General features: G+C 39.5%; 1 protein-coding gene across 3 annotated transcripts in view; it reads left to right on the forward strand.

Annotated features, from left to right (window-relative positions):
* The first annotated feature begins 510 nt into the window (after positions 1 to 510).
* chd1 (chromodomain helicase DNA binding protein 1) overlaps positions 511 to 21,318 on the forward strand; it is a 60,246-nt gene continuing 39,438 nt past the window's right edge. The window contains exons 1-12 of one of the 3 annotated variants that reach the window (XM_061876846.1): positions 511 to 665; positions 7,168 to 7,284; positions 9,236 to 9,443; positions 12,183 to 12,296; positions 12,364 to 12,548; positions 14,296 to 14,567; positions 14,701 to 14,926; positions 15,828 to 15,928; positions 16,643 to 16,821; positions 17,258 to 17,382; positions 17,460 to 17,676; positions 19,055 to 19,144. In XM_061876846.1, coding sequence (XP_061732830.1) covers positions 7,232 to 7,284; positions 9,236 to 9,443; positions 12,183 to 12,296; positions 12,364 to 12,548; positions 14,296 to 14,567; positions 14,701 to 14,926; positions 15,828 to 15,928; positions 16,643 to 16,821; positions 17,258 to 17,382; positions 17,460 to 17,676; positions 19,055 to 19,144 — 1,770 coding nt within the window. In that variant the 5' untranslated portion in view covers positions 511 to 665; positions 7,168 to 7,231. Of the gene's footprint in view, positions 666 to 760; positions 897 to 997; positions 1,017 to 7,167; positions 7,285 to 9,235; positions 9,444 to 12,182; positions 12,297 to 12,363; positions 12,549 to 14,295; positions 14,568 to 14,700; positions 14,927 to 15,827; positions 15,929 to 16,642; positions 16,822 to 17,257; positions 17,383 to 17,459; positions 17,677 to 19,054; positions 19,145 to 21,318 lie in introns of those variants that run through there. The other 2 variants (XM_061876847.1, XM_061876849.1) reach the window with 2 other exon arrangements.

Genomic DNA, 21,318 nt, shown 5'->3' on the forward strand with positions numbered 1-21,318 from the left:
CGGCCAAACTATGAAAAAAACCTTGACTTAATAGTCCGAAAAATACCGTAACTCTGACTTGAATTTGAAAAAAACATTTAAATTGTATTTTTCACTAAAGAAGGGTTTGGTGAATGCGCATATGAAACTGGTGGGGTTCGGGGCCTCCAACAAGGTTAAGAACCACTGCCCTAGGGTTCGATCTAACTCAGGTTAAGAACCACTGGAATAAGTGGTAGTCCGATTGTAGCTGAGATAGGCGCCAGCGCCCCCCGCGACCCCGAAAGGGAATAAGCGGTAGAAAATGGATGGATGGATGGAAAATGGATGGATATTTACAATCCAGGGAGATGAGATGTGAATGGAGGAGGGTATTAGTAAAGGGTTGAAGTTGCCTGGAGGTGTTGTTTTTGAGCGGTTTTTGCAATTAATCAATCAAAGATTATCTTTATTTATAACTACAATAATACATGAATGCATTTTAAAAGTGTTATTAAACCAAAGAAAAAACAATTCTAGATGGAAGGTGAGCAGTCCGCTGATGACGTCACTGTGCGGGGTTTCCGAGTGGAGCGAATGTACGGCGTCATGGCGGAGACCGGCTGTCCGAACATCCTGGAATGAAATGCCCGCTTTACTCCGTCTCACTTGACCAGCCAGCTTGGGATTTCTAACTCCATTTCAGTGTAAAGCTCTTCATTTTCATTTTTACCCTTTTTTTGGGGGGCAAAAGTTGAGAGAAGGTCGAGTCAAAGCTCGACTCCGCCGGCTCTTTTTAGGACCGATTTCCCCCGATTCGGAGAGCTAGCTGGCTAGCTCACAGCTAACGCAACATAGCCCGCAGCCGTCCTCACATATTGTCGGGTCGAAATTAAAGAAACTCTGGATTAAGAGCGAGTAAAAGCGGAGGAGCCAAGGTAACGATGCGCTGCGACGTCGTAGTCATGAAGAAGTAAAACCTACATGTCGATGTGCTAAAAGCCGCGAGAAGTGAGCGCCGGATGAAAACAAGATGGAGTTGAAGTTAGCTCGTTTGTGTATGTGCGCTTTCTTAATAATGTCTCTTTGGTGCCGTCAAACGTCTTTTATTTTCACGGCGCCCCGCTGGTGGACTCACCGTCGGGGTTATTCCGTGGCCAATTCTCGCCCGGTGGAGGCGGACGCCTAAAAAGTTTGCTCATTTTTTGTTAGCTTCCGTGCTAGCCTCGTGCTCGCTGGCGCTAGCCGACGACTTTCCTTGACAACCGGCTAATTGTTGTGCTAGGTTAGCATCCCCGCTGCACGCTAATGTTTACCATCTCGATATAACACGCCGACTTTCACATCTGCAGGATTAAACTATCATTTCCCTTTACGCAATGTCCTTTTGCTCATTTGCATAACAACTAGCCACCGTTTTTACATTGTGGTGTAGCGACATTGATGTTAGCAATTGTGCAGTTATTTTTGTACTTGTGCATGCATATTTATTATTATTATTATGTTTTCCTCACTGATGATAATTTGGTTAACAGCGTCTATATAAACGATTTTCCACGCTATCAGCCAATGTTGTTATGCTGGTTGTTAGTAGGCTTGCAGAACGGCAAACTCCTCCATCACCAGATTACTTAACTGACACCAGTATGTCACTATTGAGACTTTGATGACTGGAAGCGTGGATCATAGTTAGGTGAAATCCAAGCATGAGGCTAATGGTTGTTTTCAACAACTTATGGGCTATTGTTGTGAAGGCCTGTTAGGCCCCGGTCGGTCGGGCCAAAGGGCTTACACCGCTTGTAGCTAATGCTACAGCCATACATCTTGTCACTTTAATTAATTCTGGCCCAGCCTCTTGGATCCTGCCTTTATGGTGTAACGGCCCATTTTGCACGTTCTCAAAAGACTAAAGTTTTGATTAAGGTTATTTTAATCACACTGACTACATACCTCTCTGAAAATGTGATTTATGTATTAGAGCAGGGGTCTCAAACATGCGGGCCAATTGCGGCCTGCACTTTGATATGACAATTTAATGCATGTGCAACCCGCGAGTTTAATATAGACGGAACTTGACAGCATCATACTTCCCAACGTTACCAATTTTCACGGGAGTCCTTTTAATATCAGGGTAACCATTCTCTGGTATTCCCTGCTGATTTTTACCCCATCAAGAATACTCAGGGGGTGCCGCAATGGCACTGTTCTTAACACCCTCTGAATCCTATACAGACAGCGTGCAAGCCTGTTTGATTGTTACATTTGGCTGAGCAGTACACACGTGTGATGTTGCAAGACATATTTGGTCAACAGCTAAACAAGTCACACTGAGGGTGGCCGTAAAATAAACTTTAACACTGTTACAAATATGTGCCAGACTGTGAACCCACACCAAACAAGAATGACATTTCAGGAGAACACCCGCACAGTAATACAACATAAACTCAACAGAACAAAGGTGTTCTTGGTATTTGTTCTGTTGTGTTATGGTGCGGATGTTATCCCGAAATGTGTTTGTCATTCTTGTTTGGTGTGGGTTCACAGTTTGGCACATATGTGTAACAGTGTTAAAGTTGTTTATACGGCCACCCTCGGTGTGACCTGTATGGCTGTTGACCAAGGGTGCCTTGCATTCAATTATGTGTTTGTAAAAGCCACACATAAATGTGATTGCGTGAAGAAGGAAGAGCGGTCGTGACGACAGGTTGTAGAGGACGTTAAAGGCAGTGCCTTAGAGGCACGCCCTCGATAATGTTGTCTGGGTGGTAATCGGGAGAATGGTTGCCCCGGGAGATTTTCGGGAGGGGCACTGAAATTGGGGAGTCTCCCGGGAAAATCGGGAGGGTTGGCAAGTATGACTTATGGGCTATTGTTGTGAAGGCCTGTTAGGCCCCGGTCGGCCGGGCCAAAGGGCTTACACCGCTTGTGGCTAATGCTACATCCATACATCTTGTCACTTTAATTAATGCTAGTCCAGCCTCTTGGATCCTGCCTTTATGGTTTAACGGGCCATTTTGCATATTCCCAAAAGACTAAAGTTTTGATTCCAGAAAACACAGAGTGAGATGTTCTACCTCTTGTGCGAAACACAAATGCATAAAATGACTTAACACATTCAAATGACTCGTAAAACATTTAAAAACACAACAACCAACTTCTAAAACATTGAAAATAACTCTAAAACACACGAAATGATTCCGAAGACTTGCACAGTGACATCGAGAACGTAAATTACTCCTAAAACACGTAACAGGACTCCTAAAACACATAAGACTCCTTAAACACGTAAAAAGACTCCTAAAACACGTAAAAGACTCCTAAAACATGTAAAAAGACTTCTAAATCATGTAAAAAGACTCCTAAAACAAATTAAAAACTGAATGAGGTGTTTGCATCCTTTGCGAGCACACACACTTGGTGGCCTTGTAGGTGAACAGTGAACGTGAATGGAAGACCTGAAGGATAAAAGAATTTACGGGTGTGCATCATCAGTAGTGTTCCTCTGGGTCACTGGGTGTTTCGGCCTTTAACACTATACACTTTCCCTAGAGGCGGCCTGCTATAGGATGATCAGACCTGAGCTTGCGACCTAAGTCCAATTAGCCATGAAAGTCACCTTGTTGGCAGACATATCAGGGGACTATGCATGGCAGGGGCGTCCGGTCCCCTTTAGTCAGATTTTGGTTATTTTAATCACACAGACTACATACCTCTCCGAAAATGTGATTTATGTATTAGAGCAAAACATGTTCTAGACCAGGACAGCACGGTGGTACAGGGGTCAGTGCGTCTGCCTCACAATACGAAGGTCCTAAGTAGTCCTGAGTTAAATCCCGGGCTCGGGATCTTTCTGCGTGGAGTTTACATGTTCTCCCCGTGACTGCGTGGGATCCCTCCGGGTTCTCCGGCTTCCTCCCACCTCCAAAGACATGCATCTGGGGATAGGTTCATTGGCAACACTAACTTGGCCCTAGTGTGTGAATGTGTGTGTGGATGTTGTCTATCTGTGGTGGCCCTTCAATGAGGTGGCGACGTGTCCAGGATGTACTCCGCCTTCCGCCTGAAGGCAGCTGAGGTAGGCCTCAGCGACCCCGAAAGGGACAAGCGGTAGTAAATGGATGGATGGAAGGATGCTCTACACCACAGGTGTCGAATTCAAGGCCCAGGGGCCAAATCTGGTCCGCCACATAATTTTATGTGGCCCGCGAAAGCCTTGAAATAATATGCGTTAATAAAATGCTTAGAGATGTCCAATAATAGCTTTTTTGCCGATATTCCGATATTGTCCATCTCTTAATTACAGATTCCAATATCAACTGATACTGATATATAAAGTCGTGGAATTAACTCATTATTATGCTTAGTTTTGTTGTGATGCCCCGCTGGATGCATTAAACAATGTGACAAGTTTTTCCAAAATAAATCAACTCAAGTTATGGGGAAAAAATGCCAACATGGCACTGCCATATTTATTATTTAAGTCACAAAGTGCATTATTTTTTTTAACATGCCTCTAAACAGCAGCTTGGAATTTGGGACATGCTCTCCGTGAGAGAGCATGCGGAGGTTGAGGTGGGGAAGGGGGAAACGGGGGGTGTATATTGTAGTGTCTCGGAAGAGTTAGTACTGCTAGGGGTTCTGGGTATTTGTTCTGTTGTGTTATGGTGCGGATGTTCTCCCGAAATGTTTGTCATTCTTCTTTGGTGTGGGCTCACAGTGTAGCACATATTTGTAACAGTGTTAAAGTTGTTTATACGGCCACCCTCAGTGTGACCTGTATGCATTCAATTATGTGTTTGTAAAAGCCGCACATAAATGTGATTGCGTCGGCACGCTGTTTGTATGAAGGAAGAGCGCGGTCGTGACGACAGGTTGGAGAGGACGCTAAAGGCAGTGCCTTAAAGGCACGCCCCCGATAATGTTGTCCGGGTGGTAATCGGGAGAATGGTTGCCCCGGGAGATTTTCGGGAGGGGCACTGAAATTGGGGGGTCTCCCGGGAAAATCGGGAGGGTTGGCAAGTATGACTTATGGGCTATTGTTGTGAAGGCCTGTTAGGCCTCAGTCGGCCGGGCCAAAGGGCTTACACCGCTTGTGGCTAATGCTACATCCACACATCTTGTCACTTTAATTAATGCTAGCCCAGCCTCTTGGATCCTGCCTTTACGGTTTAACGGGCCATTTTGCACGTTCCCAAAAGACTATAGAGTTTTGGTTAAGGTGTTTTAATCATACAGACAACGTACCTCTCCGAAAATGTGATTTATGTATTACAGCAAAGCATGTTCTAGACCAGACCTGGGCAAATTAAGGCCCGGGGGCCACATGCGGCCTGTTAAGCTTTTCAATCTGGCCCGCCGGACATTCCCAAATAATTTTTTTTTAGATTTTTAAGATAAAAGATGTAGCTGCCATTATGATGTACAGTGATGTTTTCTAATGACCGTAAGTCTTCAACTATAAAAAATATTTCAATGGTTGGAATCTGCGCTTATGGATGATATACCAGTTACTATGGTAATCTAATTAGTAACTATGGTAATCTACATCACAGCAACTCAGATGAAGCACCAAGCAGTGTGGGCGGGAAGCCTTTCCACAGACGCGGAGGTAGCTTTTCACAACAAAGTTCTAAAGCTTAGTAAAATATCAGATACATCAAATTGTAGGTGGTTTTATTTTTTACCCTTCGCGTTCATATTTCAAGGTTTGTTGAATTTTTGCTTCGTTTCACCTGATTGTAAAATGTCGGTCGAAGAGGGGGGAGACATACATATTTTGTCAATATTCAGTGTTTTATCGTTGATAGAAAAATTTAAAATTCCATAACGTTTTTAGCATTCAATCAGACATTGTGAAGTTTTGTATCAGTGTTTATTGGCGTGCTGTACTTCTCCCTACGTCCGTGTACACAGCGGCATTTAAAAAGTATCAAATTGAATTTTTTGAAACAGATGCCGATAATTTCCGATATTACATTTTAAAGCATTTATCGGCCAATAACATCGGCAGTTCGATATTATGGGACATCCATAAAAATGCGTAGTATTTTTTCATTTCTATTTTTATATTCTTAATTATTTCCTTTTTGACATTAAAAATAATGTACTGCATGCAGTTGCATATCTTTTCAAATTAAATATCAACATCAAAATATAATATTATCATGTGTTCCAAAAATTGGTAAAATAAAGATAAATACTGTACTTAAATATCTGCTTGACTTATGATTTCAAAACAAATTGTCAATCAAATTGTAGGCTGTAAAATTGACAATAGATTTTACGGTTAAATTCCGCCGACTTGAGTTTTTTTTACCGTAAAATCAACTTTGGTACTGTTTTTTTACCATATTCAGTAAAACATACAAAACTAACAAAAAAACATTAAAAACTACAAGATTTTATGGTAAAAAAAAAACTGGCAGCTCTGTTGCTTGAATTTTACTGCTAAAACATTGGTATTGTTTTTCCGTTCCATTCCATTTGTTCATTTTTTTATATGCTTTAAAAAAAAACACTGCTTTTGCTGTAAAATTCTGTTGACTGAGCTGCCAGTTTTTAAAGTAAAATTTTAAGATTTTTTTTTGCAGCTCATGTAAAAAAATATTGTTATTGTATTATATATATGTACTTGTGTATTCATATTTTACTCATTGTTAAATGCGGCCCTCTGCGATGTGGCCTTCAATAAAAACGAGTTTGACACCACTGTTCTACACCAAAAATCACTCCATATTCTCTACTGCTCGCTAGTGTTACCATATCTGAATGATTGCGTCGAAATATGGGAAAACTACAAAAGTACACTTCATTCATTAACAGTGTTACAAAAAGATCAGTTAGAATAATTCATAATGTTGGATATAGAGAACATACACCTGCATCACATTTCATAAGCGCGACAACACATTGTCCAATATATTCCACAAATATGAAATAAGTCATATTTTAGGTTCCTTTTTATAGTTAAAACAAATTAAGATAATGGATCCCATATTCCAATATATGACTCATTATTATCTAAACTAAATGCAGTTTTTCTAATATCATTTCCACAGCTTGTTTATACCAGTCAGTACGAGAGCTTGTTTTTTGAACAAAATGTCAGGTGTCCTGTATAAGTTTGGACCCCCCCCTGCTCTTGTTAATGATGATGTTACTTGTTTTATATGCAGCATATTTTATGGTTTATATGTTCTTTCATTGCAGGTGAAGGACGTAGCAGTATACATAATATATATATTTGAGCCACGTCTACATTCTAGACGTTAGGATGGCAGGACGTAGCGAGGATGAAAGTGTCAGCAACAGCAGTGGAGAATCAAGGTATTCCATATTTTACTTTACATTCATTTGATGATTTTAATAAAGCTTCACAATGAACCTTTTTTTTCACAGAAATAGACCACATTCTCTGAATTGTATGTAATATTAACCTTACCTGAAGGTCAAGTTCATTCAACTTTGTTTCTTTTATTTTTGACATATCACCATATAACACAACTCATTTAAAGTACAGTGATGCATTGACATACATATTTAATTGGTCATATGACGGATATTTTAATTAAAAAAAATACTAAATGCACACCTTGATATTTTTTTTCCATTATTTCTTTAAATTCAATGAATATTGTCCACTTCTTCTCAGCACTGTTCTTCACAATCATGGTTGGAAAAACAGTTATGTGTTGCTTATTAGCTAATGCTAGCGAGTGAGACACCGGATGTGTTGGTTGTGATTTTACAGGGCTCACTGTGACATTCGCTATGTGCAGTAGTAGTGGGGAGGCTCATTGCCCGCACTTTTACTTACAACTTAACGCATAACAGTTAGCTGAGACAGTGCAAATCCCAAAATTTGTAATATTGGGCATTTGCAAGCTGAGGTACCAAATTATATATTCCATACAGAAGAATTCTATACGTTGCTATTTTATTAAACAATCATTTATCATGTTTAGTGTTTCACATTTTTAATGTATCATCTGTTCTCTTTATCACTTGTAGAGGATATGTCCAGTGTGACCTTGTGGATTGTTTTTGACTCTTTCTAATACAGTATTACCTCAATTTGGCTTGTGCAGCCCTTTGAGACACTTGGGATTTAGGACCATATAAATAAATATTGATTGATTGATTGATTGATTGAATTTACGAACTCAATTGGCTGCACGACTGAGTTTGTAATTCAAAACACTCGTGTCTTGAATCAGCCCTGCCTGTTAAATAAATTAAAATCAATTCAATTGTTGCTTGGCTCTCCCAAAACACAATTTTAACATGTAAAATTCCCTTTGAAAAGTAAAATAAATAAGAGATAAGAAATATTGTTGTAAAACCATTAAAATAGCATTTACTGTCAAAATGACTACAATAGGTTTATGAAATATTGTAATATATTGTTCTGCATTTACCTCGGGTGATAGACTTTTGTAGGTGTCTTCTAAAGGCTTCTTCTCCGTCGTGTAACAATTAATAGGAACTAGTGTTTATGTTGCACACAGACGTTTTTGAGTGGCAGACAAGGGGTCAGAGTTGACAGCAAGATTTGTTAATGCTCGACTGTACAGTTCATGTCAGGACTAGACTGAACGAACTGAAACATGAAACGAGCACAGCATCGGCAGCTTCTCCATATTTTTATGGATACATGTCTGGCCGCAAAGGCTGGTTGCAGTTTTGTGTGATGCGGACTGACCGTGCTCCGGTCAGATCGACTCGCCGGGTCAGCTAATCAGTCGAATACTTTTGTTATGGTTTGTTTTCTCATTCTGTCGCCAACTTCTTCTACTTCACACTAACTTTTTAAGTTCCGGTGGTTTGAGGGGCTGGATTGTGTCCGTCTGTGTACAGTCACTACTGTAACTTCGGCAGTACGGATGTTCTTAACTTAAATGAACAAAAAACTAATAGATAACTCGTATCTCAAAATTATTGTAGGTTGAGGTACCTCTGTACTGTCTATGATGATAATGTGTGTAACATAACCGTAGAGGAGCGATTGCGATACAGTCGATCATGCTATCCGAGCACGTTTGTATCAGTACTCTGTATCCATTATCACCTCACCCACAGTTGCTGTGTGTAGGTGCACCTGTGACTGTCAAGGAGCAGTTGCAGTACACAGTGCGCATATTTGTACTGCCGCCCCCCAGGACTGTAATGCAATGGGAAACACTGAATTGTTTGAAGCTCCTAAAAATGATGCAGGTTTTTGTCCAGTTCTGTGCACAACATTAACATACTTCTTTTTCTTCTTTCCCAAATACAACAGCAATTCTGATGATGAATCAGGTTCTGGATCCCGATCAGCATCCAAGTCAGGTTCAGGTTCCAGTTCGAGCTCCTCCAGCAGCAGCAGCCGGTCAGGAAGCAGTGACTCAGGAAGCGGCTCAGACTCTGGCAGCGGGTCCGATTCTGAGACAGAAAAATCCAAGGAAAAGATTGAACCCCCAAATAAGTCCAACATTGACGGCGCTGATGTAAGCATTATTTGAAGCTTCTTTCTTGAATGCTTTTATTTTATTCAATTCCCATTTTCCACACAAATAGCTAGAACTTGTTGAATGATATCTGATAATGAAGTCTGTTTAGCAGACTCTCCAGGATCTTTGTAATTATAATTTGTTATAAAAGTTTTGATCGAACGAAATGCCGTAAATAATTAATTCATGTGTTTTACGATGTGATCCAAATTATTCTAAAAATACAACACAATCTTTACTAGGAACTTCAAAGTTCCATAAAGCAAACATAAAAGTGAAATATAGCTCCGCCTTTAATGACTTTAGTCTTTTGGGATTGTCTTTTACAAAGACATGTTTAGTGCACCGAAAGTTTAATCTTCAAAGAACTGAGAAAATACACCATGAGATCCCTCTGTACATACACACACTACTTACTGCATTATACAGCCTTTGATTTCAATAAAGCACTTCAGTTGTTATAAGTACACAGTATATATAATCAATAATCTGAACTTTCTATTATCCGAAGATTAAATTACTTGTAAAAATGCATTCAACAACCCTCTGTTTGGCACTATTTTTCTATTTAAGTCTCTTAACTAGTTCACCTTAAAATGGAGCAAATTCACTTATGATATTTTAGTTTTTTTTTTATTGGGGTGGCTCGGTTATTACAGTGGCCATGGCAGCAACTTGAGGGTTCCATGTTCAATCCCTGCTTCTGCCATCCCAGTCACTGCCATTGTGTCCTTGAGCAAGACACTTTACCCACCTGGTCTCAGTGCTACCATCACTGGTTTAAATGTAACCTAAAGATGTAGATCAGAGGTCTCAAACTTGCGGGCCAATTGCGGCCCTCAAGACGTTTTTACGTGGCCCGCACCTTAATATGGAAATTTAATGTTGATGCGACCCACAAGTTTTGTATGAATGACGCTTTACAGCGTCATACTTGTATACCCTCAATTTTTTCGTGAGACTCCCAATTTTCGGTGCCCCTCCAGGGGTAATCATTCACCCGAGTTTCACCCCAACAACTATAATAAGGGGACACCGTAGAAACACTGTCTTTAGCGTCCTCTACAACCCGTACTAACAGCGTTTCAGCTCAGCCGCACGTTGTATTTGACTTCCGCAAGACATAGTTGATCAACAGCCACCCAGGTCACACTGAGGGTGGCCATATAAAAATCTTTAACACTGTTATAAATATGCGCCACACTGTGAACCCACACCAAACAATAATAACAAACACATTTTGGGAGAACATCCTCACCGTAACACAACAGAACAAATACCCAGAATCCCATGCAGCCCTAACTCTTCCGGGCTACAATATACACCCCGGCCCCCTATTGTAGCCCGGAAGAGTTAGGGCTGCATGGGATTCTGGGTATTTGTTCTGTTGTGTTTATGTTGTGTTAGGGTGCGGATGTTCTCCCAAAATGTGTTTGTTAATCTTGTTTGGTGTGGGTTCACAGTGTGGCGCATATTTGTAACAGTGATAAAGTTGTTTATACAGCCACCCTCAGTGTGACATGTATGGCTGTTGATCAAGTATGTCTTGCAGTCAATTCCATGGGTCTGCAGAAGCCTCTTACAATATGTGACTGGGCCGGCACACTGTTTGTATGATGGAAAAGCGGACGAGACGGTAGGTTGTAGAGGACGCTAAAGGCAGCGCCATCACGGCACGCCCTTAATAATGTTGTCCGGGTGAAAACCTGGAGAATGATTGCCCCGGGAGATTGTCGGGAGGAGCACTGATATTTGGGTGTTTCCCGGAAAGATCGCGAGAGTCGGCAAGTTTTTTGCTAGGGCGGGAAAGCCCTTCAAAGAGGGTGAATTCATTAAAAAGTGTATGTTAGATTTAAAAAATATATATTTTCTCGCGGCCCAGCCTCACCCAGTTTCTGCATCCAGTGGTGCCCAGGTAGATTGAGTTTGAGACCCCTGATGTAGATAATGGGTTTCACTATGTTAAACACTTTGAGTCTCTAGAGAAAAGCACTATATAAATATAATTCACATTATATTGCAAGTTTTTAGCTGACATTAGCAGTACAAAGTTACTCAAGATTAGAGTTTTCTCTCTTTGTCCACCCAACATTAGCTCTGTTATTATAGGATAATGTGCAGCTGAGATAGGCTCCAGCACCCCCTGCCACCCCGTAAGGGACAAGCAGTAGAAAATGGATGGATGGGTGGGTGATTAGTCAAAGAGGCGGCATGGCGTAGTGGGTAAAACGGCCGGCCAGAAACCTGAGGGTTGCAGGTTCGCTTCCCACCTATTGACATCCAAAAAATCGCTGCCGTTGTGTCCTTGGGCAGGACACTTCACCCTTTGCCCCTGGTGCCGCTCACACTGGTGAATGAATGATGAATGAATGATAGGTGGTGGTCGGAGGGGCCGTAGGCGCAAACTGGCAGCCACGCTTCCCTCAGTCTACCCCACGGCAGCTGTGGCTACTGATGTAGCTTACCACCACCAAGTGTGAATGACTGTTGAGTCCCACTTCTCTGTGAGCGCTTTGAGTGTTTAGAAAAGTGCGATATAAATTTAAGTTATTATTATTATTATTATTAAAGATGTGCTGGCTTTTGCATTGTGTAAAATTGATACATCCTGTTCACTGCAAAATGCTAGAGGGTCTTAAAAACACACCTCTATAATGGTTTGGTTTGGACACCTTGGATAATGTTCAGTTTTTTGACTCACTGTTTATTAAATATTTCTCTTCCACTTTCACTCAGTTCTGGAAGTCCAATCCAAGTATTCTAGCAGTGCAACGATCTGCTATGCTCAGGAAACAGCAGCAGCAGCAACAGCAGCAGAGACAAAGCTCCTCAAATACTGGATCTGATGAGGTAATACTGTGTAATGTGTGATACTCATACTTCCTAATCAGTGATTGTTATTTTCCAATAATTCCAGGACTCATCAAGTAGCGATGAATCAGACTCATCAAGTGGATCCAAAAGGAGAAGAAATTCTGGCTCTTCTGACTCTGGATCGGGAAGTGGATCTGGATCCGACTCGTCTGTGGAAAAGAACAGTGATGAAACGGCATCAGACTATGAGCCCTGTCACACCATCAAAAGTCAAAAGCCACCCACCAAGTAAGTTTTATCATCTTTTGGAAGGTAATACAATTGAGAACCAAAGTGCTGCTTGCGGACCCTTTTTTTTTTTGCCCGTGCCATCTTGTAAAAATATAACTACATAAAAAATGCAATACAATTAAACAGCAAAAAAGGACATTTGAAAATGTCCGTAATCCACTTAAAATGGTCCCTGCAATCCCAAATAACTATTTGCCTCTTTGATGCACCAAATTCCATGGCAACCTGGCACTGATGCAAGGATTTCTCCCTCTCCAGTAGAAGGTTTTGCAGCTTTGTGTCTTCAACCCCTTAAATATCTACATTTTTCCAAGGATGCACATGCTTGCAAGATTTAAGCGGTTTTCCAGTATGTTTAGGCCATCCAAAAGGCAAATTAGTTAACAAAATGGTAACAATTGATTTTAGTGTCTTTATTTCAATTCAAATGTGAACAACATCAAAGTGAACACCTACACCATTTAATTTTTCTGTTTGTGGCCCTCAGTGAAAACACTTTAGAACATACAAGTAACATGTCTTCCAGCCAAATTTAGTTGTGATAGGCACCAGGACCCCCGTGACCCTGAGAGGGACAAGCAATAGAAATTAATGATGGAAGTATACGCAAGAGTAAAACAGTCTTGGTCACCATAGTAACAGTTGGTACAAATAGTAACATATTTTCTTTAGTGTATTATATTTTGTGTTTAAATAAAAAACAATAAAAAAAACTTTTTTTTTAAAACACAATTTTATTATTTTTTTAGTTTCCAACTCCTGGCCTGCTTTGGAGTACAAGTAAGTTAATGCATCAAATCTTATGATTTAATATCCATCCAGCCATCCATTTTTCTACCACTTATTATAATGCTGACAAATCCGAATCCGCTTTATTGGCCAGGCATGTTGAAATTTGACTTGGTACACTGTGCTCTTTCTCTAATATTAATTCAAAAGAAATTATGTTAGGGGCGGTGAGGTGGGGGTGAGATGTATTGAAAAACGTCATAATCATTATAATAAAGCACTCTGAATTGTTATTGAATCTTCAGATGCATAATATTTGTACAAACACTAATATTTGGGTTTGAGGTGGCATAATAATGTAATATCAAGAAAGGGAAAAAACTATCAATGACATGTATCAAAGCAAGCACTTCAGTTTTGTCACACCTAAATAAACTCACCTTAATGCAGAATCAAAGGGGCCCAATCTTGAGTTCTTGCAATTCATTTTGCTAGCTTATCGTAACTGTGCGCATGGATGAAAGAGGCTCGATCAAGTGCGATATTGTGATATATGGGCAGAAATGGGGATTTGAATCAAAATAAAATATTCGAAAGACTAAAAAACTTTTATGTACTGAATATTGGGGAACAGTGCTGTATTGAATGTACTTAGCAGGCATATACTTGGCATTGCTTTATGTATTCGACAGCATGATTCTGTTTAGTGAAACAAGTTAAAATTGCTATGTCTCTTGTTTGCTTACAAGAGAACTGTGCTGGTCGCTGTATTGTTATTGTTAGGTGCAGCAAAAAGAAGAAACAAAGCACTTGCATAGTTGATGCTTTAATGCTAGTTTTTGACTTACACATGTTTCTGATTGAGTTCCGACTGTAACTACTTTGAATAAGTTTACATTCCCCAATACACAATTATATGAGTTAGTTGTATGTATTATATTCCATATTGGTTCCTCAAGTCATAAGAAAACCTATGGGCTTTCTGTGCACAGTTAACTTTTTTACTTCTTGCCAGGGTTAATTTTCGTAATGGCAAGAGCAGCTCCCAGAACAAGAAATCCCAGAAACGTTCGTCTTCAGACGATGAGGACGACGATTATCAAAAGGGAGCCTCTGCTGGGCCACGGCGGCAGGCTACAGTCAACATCAGCTACAAGGAAGATGAGGAACTGAAGACCGACTCTGATGACCTGGTGGAAGTTCTTGGGGAAGATGTCCCACAACCTGAGGAAGATGAATTTGAAACACTGGAGAGAGTGATGGATAGCAGAAGTGGAAGGAAAAGGGGTAAGAAATATTACACATTATTGTTATTGGTGCTCATCTGTTACTTCTGGAAGGTAAGAATGCTGCCATAATATAGAAAATGTAATGTTAAAATGTGCAAAAGTGTAAATGTTTTTTTTGTCTTCTGTTCCAGCGGTAGGAAGCGTAACTACGGTATATGCTGTAGAAGCTGATGGAGACCCTAATACCAATTTCAACCCCAACAAGGAGTTAGGGGAACACCAGTATCTAATCAAGTGGAAAAACTGGGCACATATTCATAACACGTGGGAGACTGAGGAGACCCTTAAGTTGCAGAACGTCAGGGGTATGAAGAAACTGGACAATTTTAAGAAGAAGGAACAGGAGAAAAAGAAATGGTAAAAACTGCAATCTCTTACTTTTTTCAACATACTGTAGTGCTACTTCATAACTGAAAATAATCTCAAATTAAAGTGCCCCATTGAAATGATTTGAAAACAAATTAAGCTATGTGTGGTCCCCCAAAACACTACCATTTTAACATATAACATGCTGTTTAACAAGATAATGTGACTTCTAGATAAGGAATATTGTACAAAAATAATAAAATAGAATATACTACAAAAACTACAATTGTTTATTAAGTAATATAATGTACAGCATTTACCTTGGAGGGCGGACTCTAATAATATCTCCTGCAAGCTGCTTCTCAATCAAACACATCATCAGCAACATCTCCATATTTGCATTGATAAATGTCCTCCATTTAAAACAAATTTTTAGCATCTTTGGCTGGCATAATAAACTCCTGGTCCAGGATGGTGCAGATTGTAAAGTGCTATGCTCGTATGACCTCGCTAAATCTGCTCGACGCACACTTGATCATGGTTTTCAATAATTTGTTGCATTAATCAACAAATATCATCCGCTTCTTCTCATCACTGTCTTCCACGCTCTTTTTTTTTTTTTTTACACTGACTGGAAGACTGTAGTTATGTCTTGCTGGCTATAAGCTAATGCTAGCATGTAAGACCAGATGTTTTGATTGGATCTTGTGGGGTTCACCGTGACATTTGCTATGCCCATTAGCGGAGGGGAGGCTCGTATCCCAAAAAACTGGTGAGCTGTGGTCCTCGTAAACACTGGCTACAGTATTCATATACAGTACTTGAATGTTACCCACAACTGTTTCCAAAGCTAAAAAAATGGCATGTTTGTCCATTATTACTATTATTTTAGTGTAAGTAAAATGTCACTCTGAAAATACAGGAATCTGTGGTGATATGTATTCTCCTCCAGGTTAAAGACGGCATCACCAGAAGACATCGAATATGTCAGTTGTCAGGAAGAACTCATTGATGACCTGCACTCTCAGTACCAGCTTGTGGAGAGAATCATAGGTGTGCTTTCAATTTTGTTTTGTATTGTTTTTGGTCCGAATTTAAAAGAACAGGGTTAATAATTACCAGCATATATTAATGTACTGAATATATACTATATTTTTAATATCATTAAGAATCTTTGGCAAAACTACACACACACCCCTGCTGTGTTGCCTGGGCTATTTTTTTTAAATCTTTTTTGGAGAAATACACTGCACAGTGGCGCTTTTATTAAACTCCTAAATTGGACTGCTCAAGTGGGATTGAATTGAAGTTTACTGAATCACTACAGAATTTGATACATACTTTTGGGGGGATGGCAAGCCTTCATGAGTCGAATTCAAACAATAGTTGGTAAAACATGACTGGTAATTAGCAAAACATCTTTAGAGACAGATTCTGGACTTGATCTGTTTTACATGTATGCATGTATTCCAAAGAATGCTGAGCACGGCCCTTAGGGGGCTCCACAGATGCTAATTACGGCCATGTGAAAAATGTACCCCGACATAGGGTGTCCTCGTTTTTTACAGGACAAATTCCCAACGGACTGAAATGTATAGGTTGGCCTGCTTTCTGACAATATACATAGTCGTTTCATCAGAACATGGTGCAAAACGAAGCGAGTGTAATTGAAAAGTAAATTGATGAAAATAGGCCTTTGGGGTTGTCACAGGATAATGTGGTAAATGTACTTACAATAGATTTTCATGACAAAATATATTTCACCAGGTCATTCCAACCAAAAGTCAGCTGCTGGTTTCCCAGACTACTTGTGCAAGTGGCAGGGATTGCCATACTCCGAATGCAGCTGGGAAGATGGAGCTCTGATTTCTAAGAAGTTCCAAAAATGTATTGACGACTACATGAGCAGAAACCAGTCAAAGAACATTCCATCCAGAGAGTGCAAGGTAAAAAACCCTGCCATTTTAAAAGTAAATTACATCTCAACCTGTGTTTTTTCTTAAGCGCTGCAGTCAGTGTTTTTTTTTTACTAGCAATAAATGGTAAATGGGTTGTACTTGTATAGCGCTTTTTCTACCCCTTTTTAAGGAGCCCAAACCGCTTTGACAGTATTTCCACATTCGCCCATTCACACACACATTCACACACTGACGGCGGGAGCTGCCATGCAAGGCGCTCACCAGAACCCATCAGGAGCAAGGGTGAAGTGTCTTGCCCAAGGACACAACGGACGTGACTAGGATGGTAGAAGGTGGGGATTGAACCAGTAACCCTCAGATTGCTGGCCCAGCCACTCTACCAACTTCGCCACGCCGTCCCCTAATAAGCGAGCATTGCCGTTTTAGATGCATGTTTGACCAACCCGATTCTCTTTTTCTGAAGGTTCTGAAACAGAGACCCAGATTTGTTCCTATGAAAAAGCAGCCACATTACATTGGAGGTGATGGGCTAGAACTCCGGGACTACCAATTGGACAGTTTAAACTGGATGGCCCACTCCTGGTGCAAGTAAGACTCAATCAACCTTGCATTTCCTCATTTGTAACCTCAACATACTAACCATTTCTTGTTGTCTGGATTCATAGAGGCAACAGCTGCATCCTTGCTGATGAGATGGGTTTAGGGAAGACCATCCAGACCATCTCTTTTCTCAACTATATGTTTAATGACCACCAGCTATACGGGCCCTTCTTGTTGGTTGTACCCCTCTCTACCTTAACATCGTGGCAAAGAGAAATCCAACTTTGGGCTCCTCAGATGAATATTGTTGTCTACCTGGGAGATATTCGAAGTCGCAATATGGTAAGATTAATACGTCAAACACACCTTGTCTTAACTTGGTCTCAAGTGACTTTTTACTGCGTTTTTTGGGGGGGGATTTAATATCAGTTGTGCTAGTGAACTAGAGTCTTAAGCTCTTTTTGATTCAAGCAAAGAACAAGTGATACACAATTACAGTGTGACTGTGGGGATGTTTTAGTTTTGAATTATTTTGACTACTACAAGATGACCAACATCAGGGCATCATTACTTTTTACATCCACTAAAAACAATTACTGCAATTGTTGCTGGTTGAAACCAGCTTTTTAAAACCTATGTAAGTGCATTAGATGATTTTTGCCTTCAAGGATCAAATTAAAACATGTTGACGGTGTGATTGTAAACATGATTTGCACAGATCAATAACTAACAGTCATATTTTGAAACTGGACACATTCTCAAATTGTTTTAAGTGTTTTTAGTTTTATTGGTGTGCTTCTATTTTGACTGGCACAGCTTTTATAGACGTTATGGTATAGGAATGTTCCAGACTTTTGTTTGAAGAACTGTTTGTTTAATAACTGAACGTACCCTAATTTCCGGGCTGTAGACTGCAACAAATTGTTGGTCGGATCTTATTTTGTGCTTTGCCGCAAAAGTCTATATGCTGCAGGTGTACACATTTGAAAAATGAAATATTTACACAGGCGCTTGTCTTCATTAACAAAACTACCCTTAAAGGGGAACATTATCACCAGACCTATGTAAGCGCCAGAGCTGTTTTCTTCGGCGTGCGAGGGCCCGGCTTTTCGAGACAGTTGTGGTAGTGGATTTTTGTTTTGTGCGGCGGGTTTTTCTTGGTTCAATGGCCGGGATTGTATTTGCTGGTTTTTTCGTTGTGTGCATTTTGTCCTTTATTTCACATTATGATAGGAGTCCATTACGCGCAAAATAGTTGACCAAATGATTGTGTGAGTGCGTGTATTTTAATCTGAACAATTTCATTTATCTGAGGTGACGAGGCAAAATGTAATTGTTGCATGTGAAGGTCGTAAACCCCTTAGAAATATATAAAGTAGCTGCAGCATTGTACAAAGCGCAGGATTCAAAGGGGGGGATAGTAGCAGTTTATAAACCGGAAATTACAGCATTTGAATTTAAGTTCAAACAATCTTTATGGTTTCACAATATTTTTTAGGCTTAGGCATTTTTTATAATACAATGTAGAAATGAAAATAATTGAAATCTCAAATACACTTAGTGACATCCAAATGAAAAACTTAAGTATTTTGAGAATAATAGTTTTAGTGCATATCAAATTCCTATTGTCTTATCAGAAAGATGAAGTCATATACTAGCAATTGCAATTTACTGTTGTGTTGAATGTCCTCATTTGACACCTTTTGCCTCAATTTACTAGATCAGGACACACGAGTGGATGCATGTCCATGCCAAGAGGCTGAAATTCAACATCCTGCTTACCACATATGAAATTCTTCTTAAAGACAAGGTAAGAGGCTACTTTCTAATCTATAGCCTTTTATTTGAGACTCTGTTTTGTTAGATTTTCCATGATAAGCTCATTTGAAGGAGAATCAAGTTGTTGTTTTAGTCCACGTCAGGGCTGCTAGGACCTTAGTACTTTCAGTACTACTGGCAGTGAACAGTTTACATGTGCTCCCTGCTTTTGTGGCTTGCACAATTATTGGTTATGGTTTGAGTTTATTTCGAACATGCATACAATTCCAACATGATACGTCACAATTTCCAGTTTTTGTTTGCCATATGTTCAGAAAGGAGTAGGAAGAAGTAGAGCTTATTTAATCATACCCCTTTTCCATTACATAGCAATTGCTAGCACTTTTGTTCACTTCCTGACCTCAATTTATTCACAATATACTCCATAAATAACATTAAAAAAAGGTGATGTTGTATTTTATATATTGATATAAATAAGATTATCAATATGTTCAGAATGTTTATCATGGTTCTTCTTTTTTGTACTTTAGCACTTGAACAGTTTCCTAAAATAGATCATATTAGTACACAGTTTAATTTCTTCCATAATTTAATTCCACATACTGATTGATATACCATAGGTTTTAAGTGTTGTACGTGCATAGAGATGTTTAAAATAAAAAAAAAATTCTGAGGTTGTATTTTTCACCTTTTGTTGAGAATAATTGTTGTACATTTTTGGGTAGTAGGTTATTGTTTGCTTTGTGGATAATTTTAACTGTTTGCAAATTCACTATAGCGTTGAATTTCAATATTTTTGATTTGATAAATTAAATCTGTTATTGAACAGTTTTTCAATAATTTTTGAAAATTGTGAAAGTAAAAAAATGAGGTCTGTAATTTGTTGAATTGTCTCCAGTTTTATAAATCAGTACAACTTTTTATTTCGTTTGGGAATAGGCCTGTTTTAAAATGGTATGTTGTTACTGGTCCTGAGATCTCTTTGATAACTTTTCTTATCGTTTCCATATCAATTCCATTACAATTGATTGAAGTCTTGGATTTGCATTTCTTTTTTTCCACGATTTTAACTATTTCCTCTTATGTCACTTTTGTGAGGAACATTGAGTTGGAATTTCTTTCTACTTTGTCATTGAAGTCCTCAGTGGAAACTGTCTGGAAGCCTTTCCTCTAATTTTGATCCAATATTTACAAAGTAATTATTCAAGCTTCCAACCACTTCCTTCATGTTGTCATTAATTATGTTTCCGTCTGAGAAGTATTTGTGGTAATCTTTCTTAGTGCGTTTTTTAATAATGCTTTTGAGGATTCCCCAATGTTCTCTCGTTTTTGTTTCTGTCTGATAATTGACTTTAATCTTTTCTACATGTCCGTAGTATGGTAGTTAGCTTGTTTTTATATTTTTTGTACTTACTAATTTTATAGTCTGGAGCGCCACACACAGAGAATCTAACTGGATATTCATATGGATATTAAAATTCCTACGTGAATAATTATATTACTTTTTAGCAACAAAATCTCAAAATTTGCTGATAAAGGCCGGATACGGCCCTGGGGGCGATAGATAACAGCCAGATGGAGAGGTAGCGGTATGACAGACCTCATTGTAAGCACCGCAAATTATGTATATTTATTACTTAGGTTAGGGCTAAGGTTAAAGTTTTCATTGGATATTAGTGCGACCCCTCCACTCTTTTTAAGGGGACTGGTAATATGTTCACTCATATCGATAGGAGGTAGTGCCTCGTTAAGTGGAAAAAAATTGTCTGGTTTTAGCCAAGTCTCACTGAGACCAATGACATTAATATTGTTGTCTCTAATGACCTGATTACCTAATAGCGCATTGGGATACATTGATCTGATGTTTAAAAAACGATACTGTAGGTAGTGGGCTGTTTTGAGGCATTTTTGTTAATAGTATCAGTAGTACTAGGGCTCGGCGATATATACGATATATATATCGCGGGTTTGTCTCTTTGCGATATAGAAAATGACTATATCGCAATATTCGAGTATACGTTCTCACGCAGTTGCTTTTAGCTGCGGGCATAACACTTCAGGCTTTTCTCGCTCTTTCCTGTTTCTCCTTCTCATAGACAAGCAGGCGCACATTCTTACATATGTCACATGGTGTCATGTCATACGTCACATACGTGTCCGCCCTCGCAGAGCAGAGAGGTAGGCTGCTAACGTAGCCGTATGAGA

This window comes from Nerophis ophidion, linkage group LG17, assembly GCF_033978795.1.
Source record: "Nerophis ophidion isolate RoL-2023_Sa linkage group LG17, RoL_Noph_v1.0, whole genome shotgun sequence".
Lineage (NCBI taxonomy): Eukaryota > Metazoa > Chordata > Actinopteri > Syngnathiformes > Syngnathidae > Nerophis > Nerophis ophidion.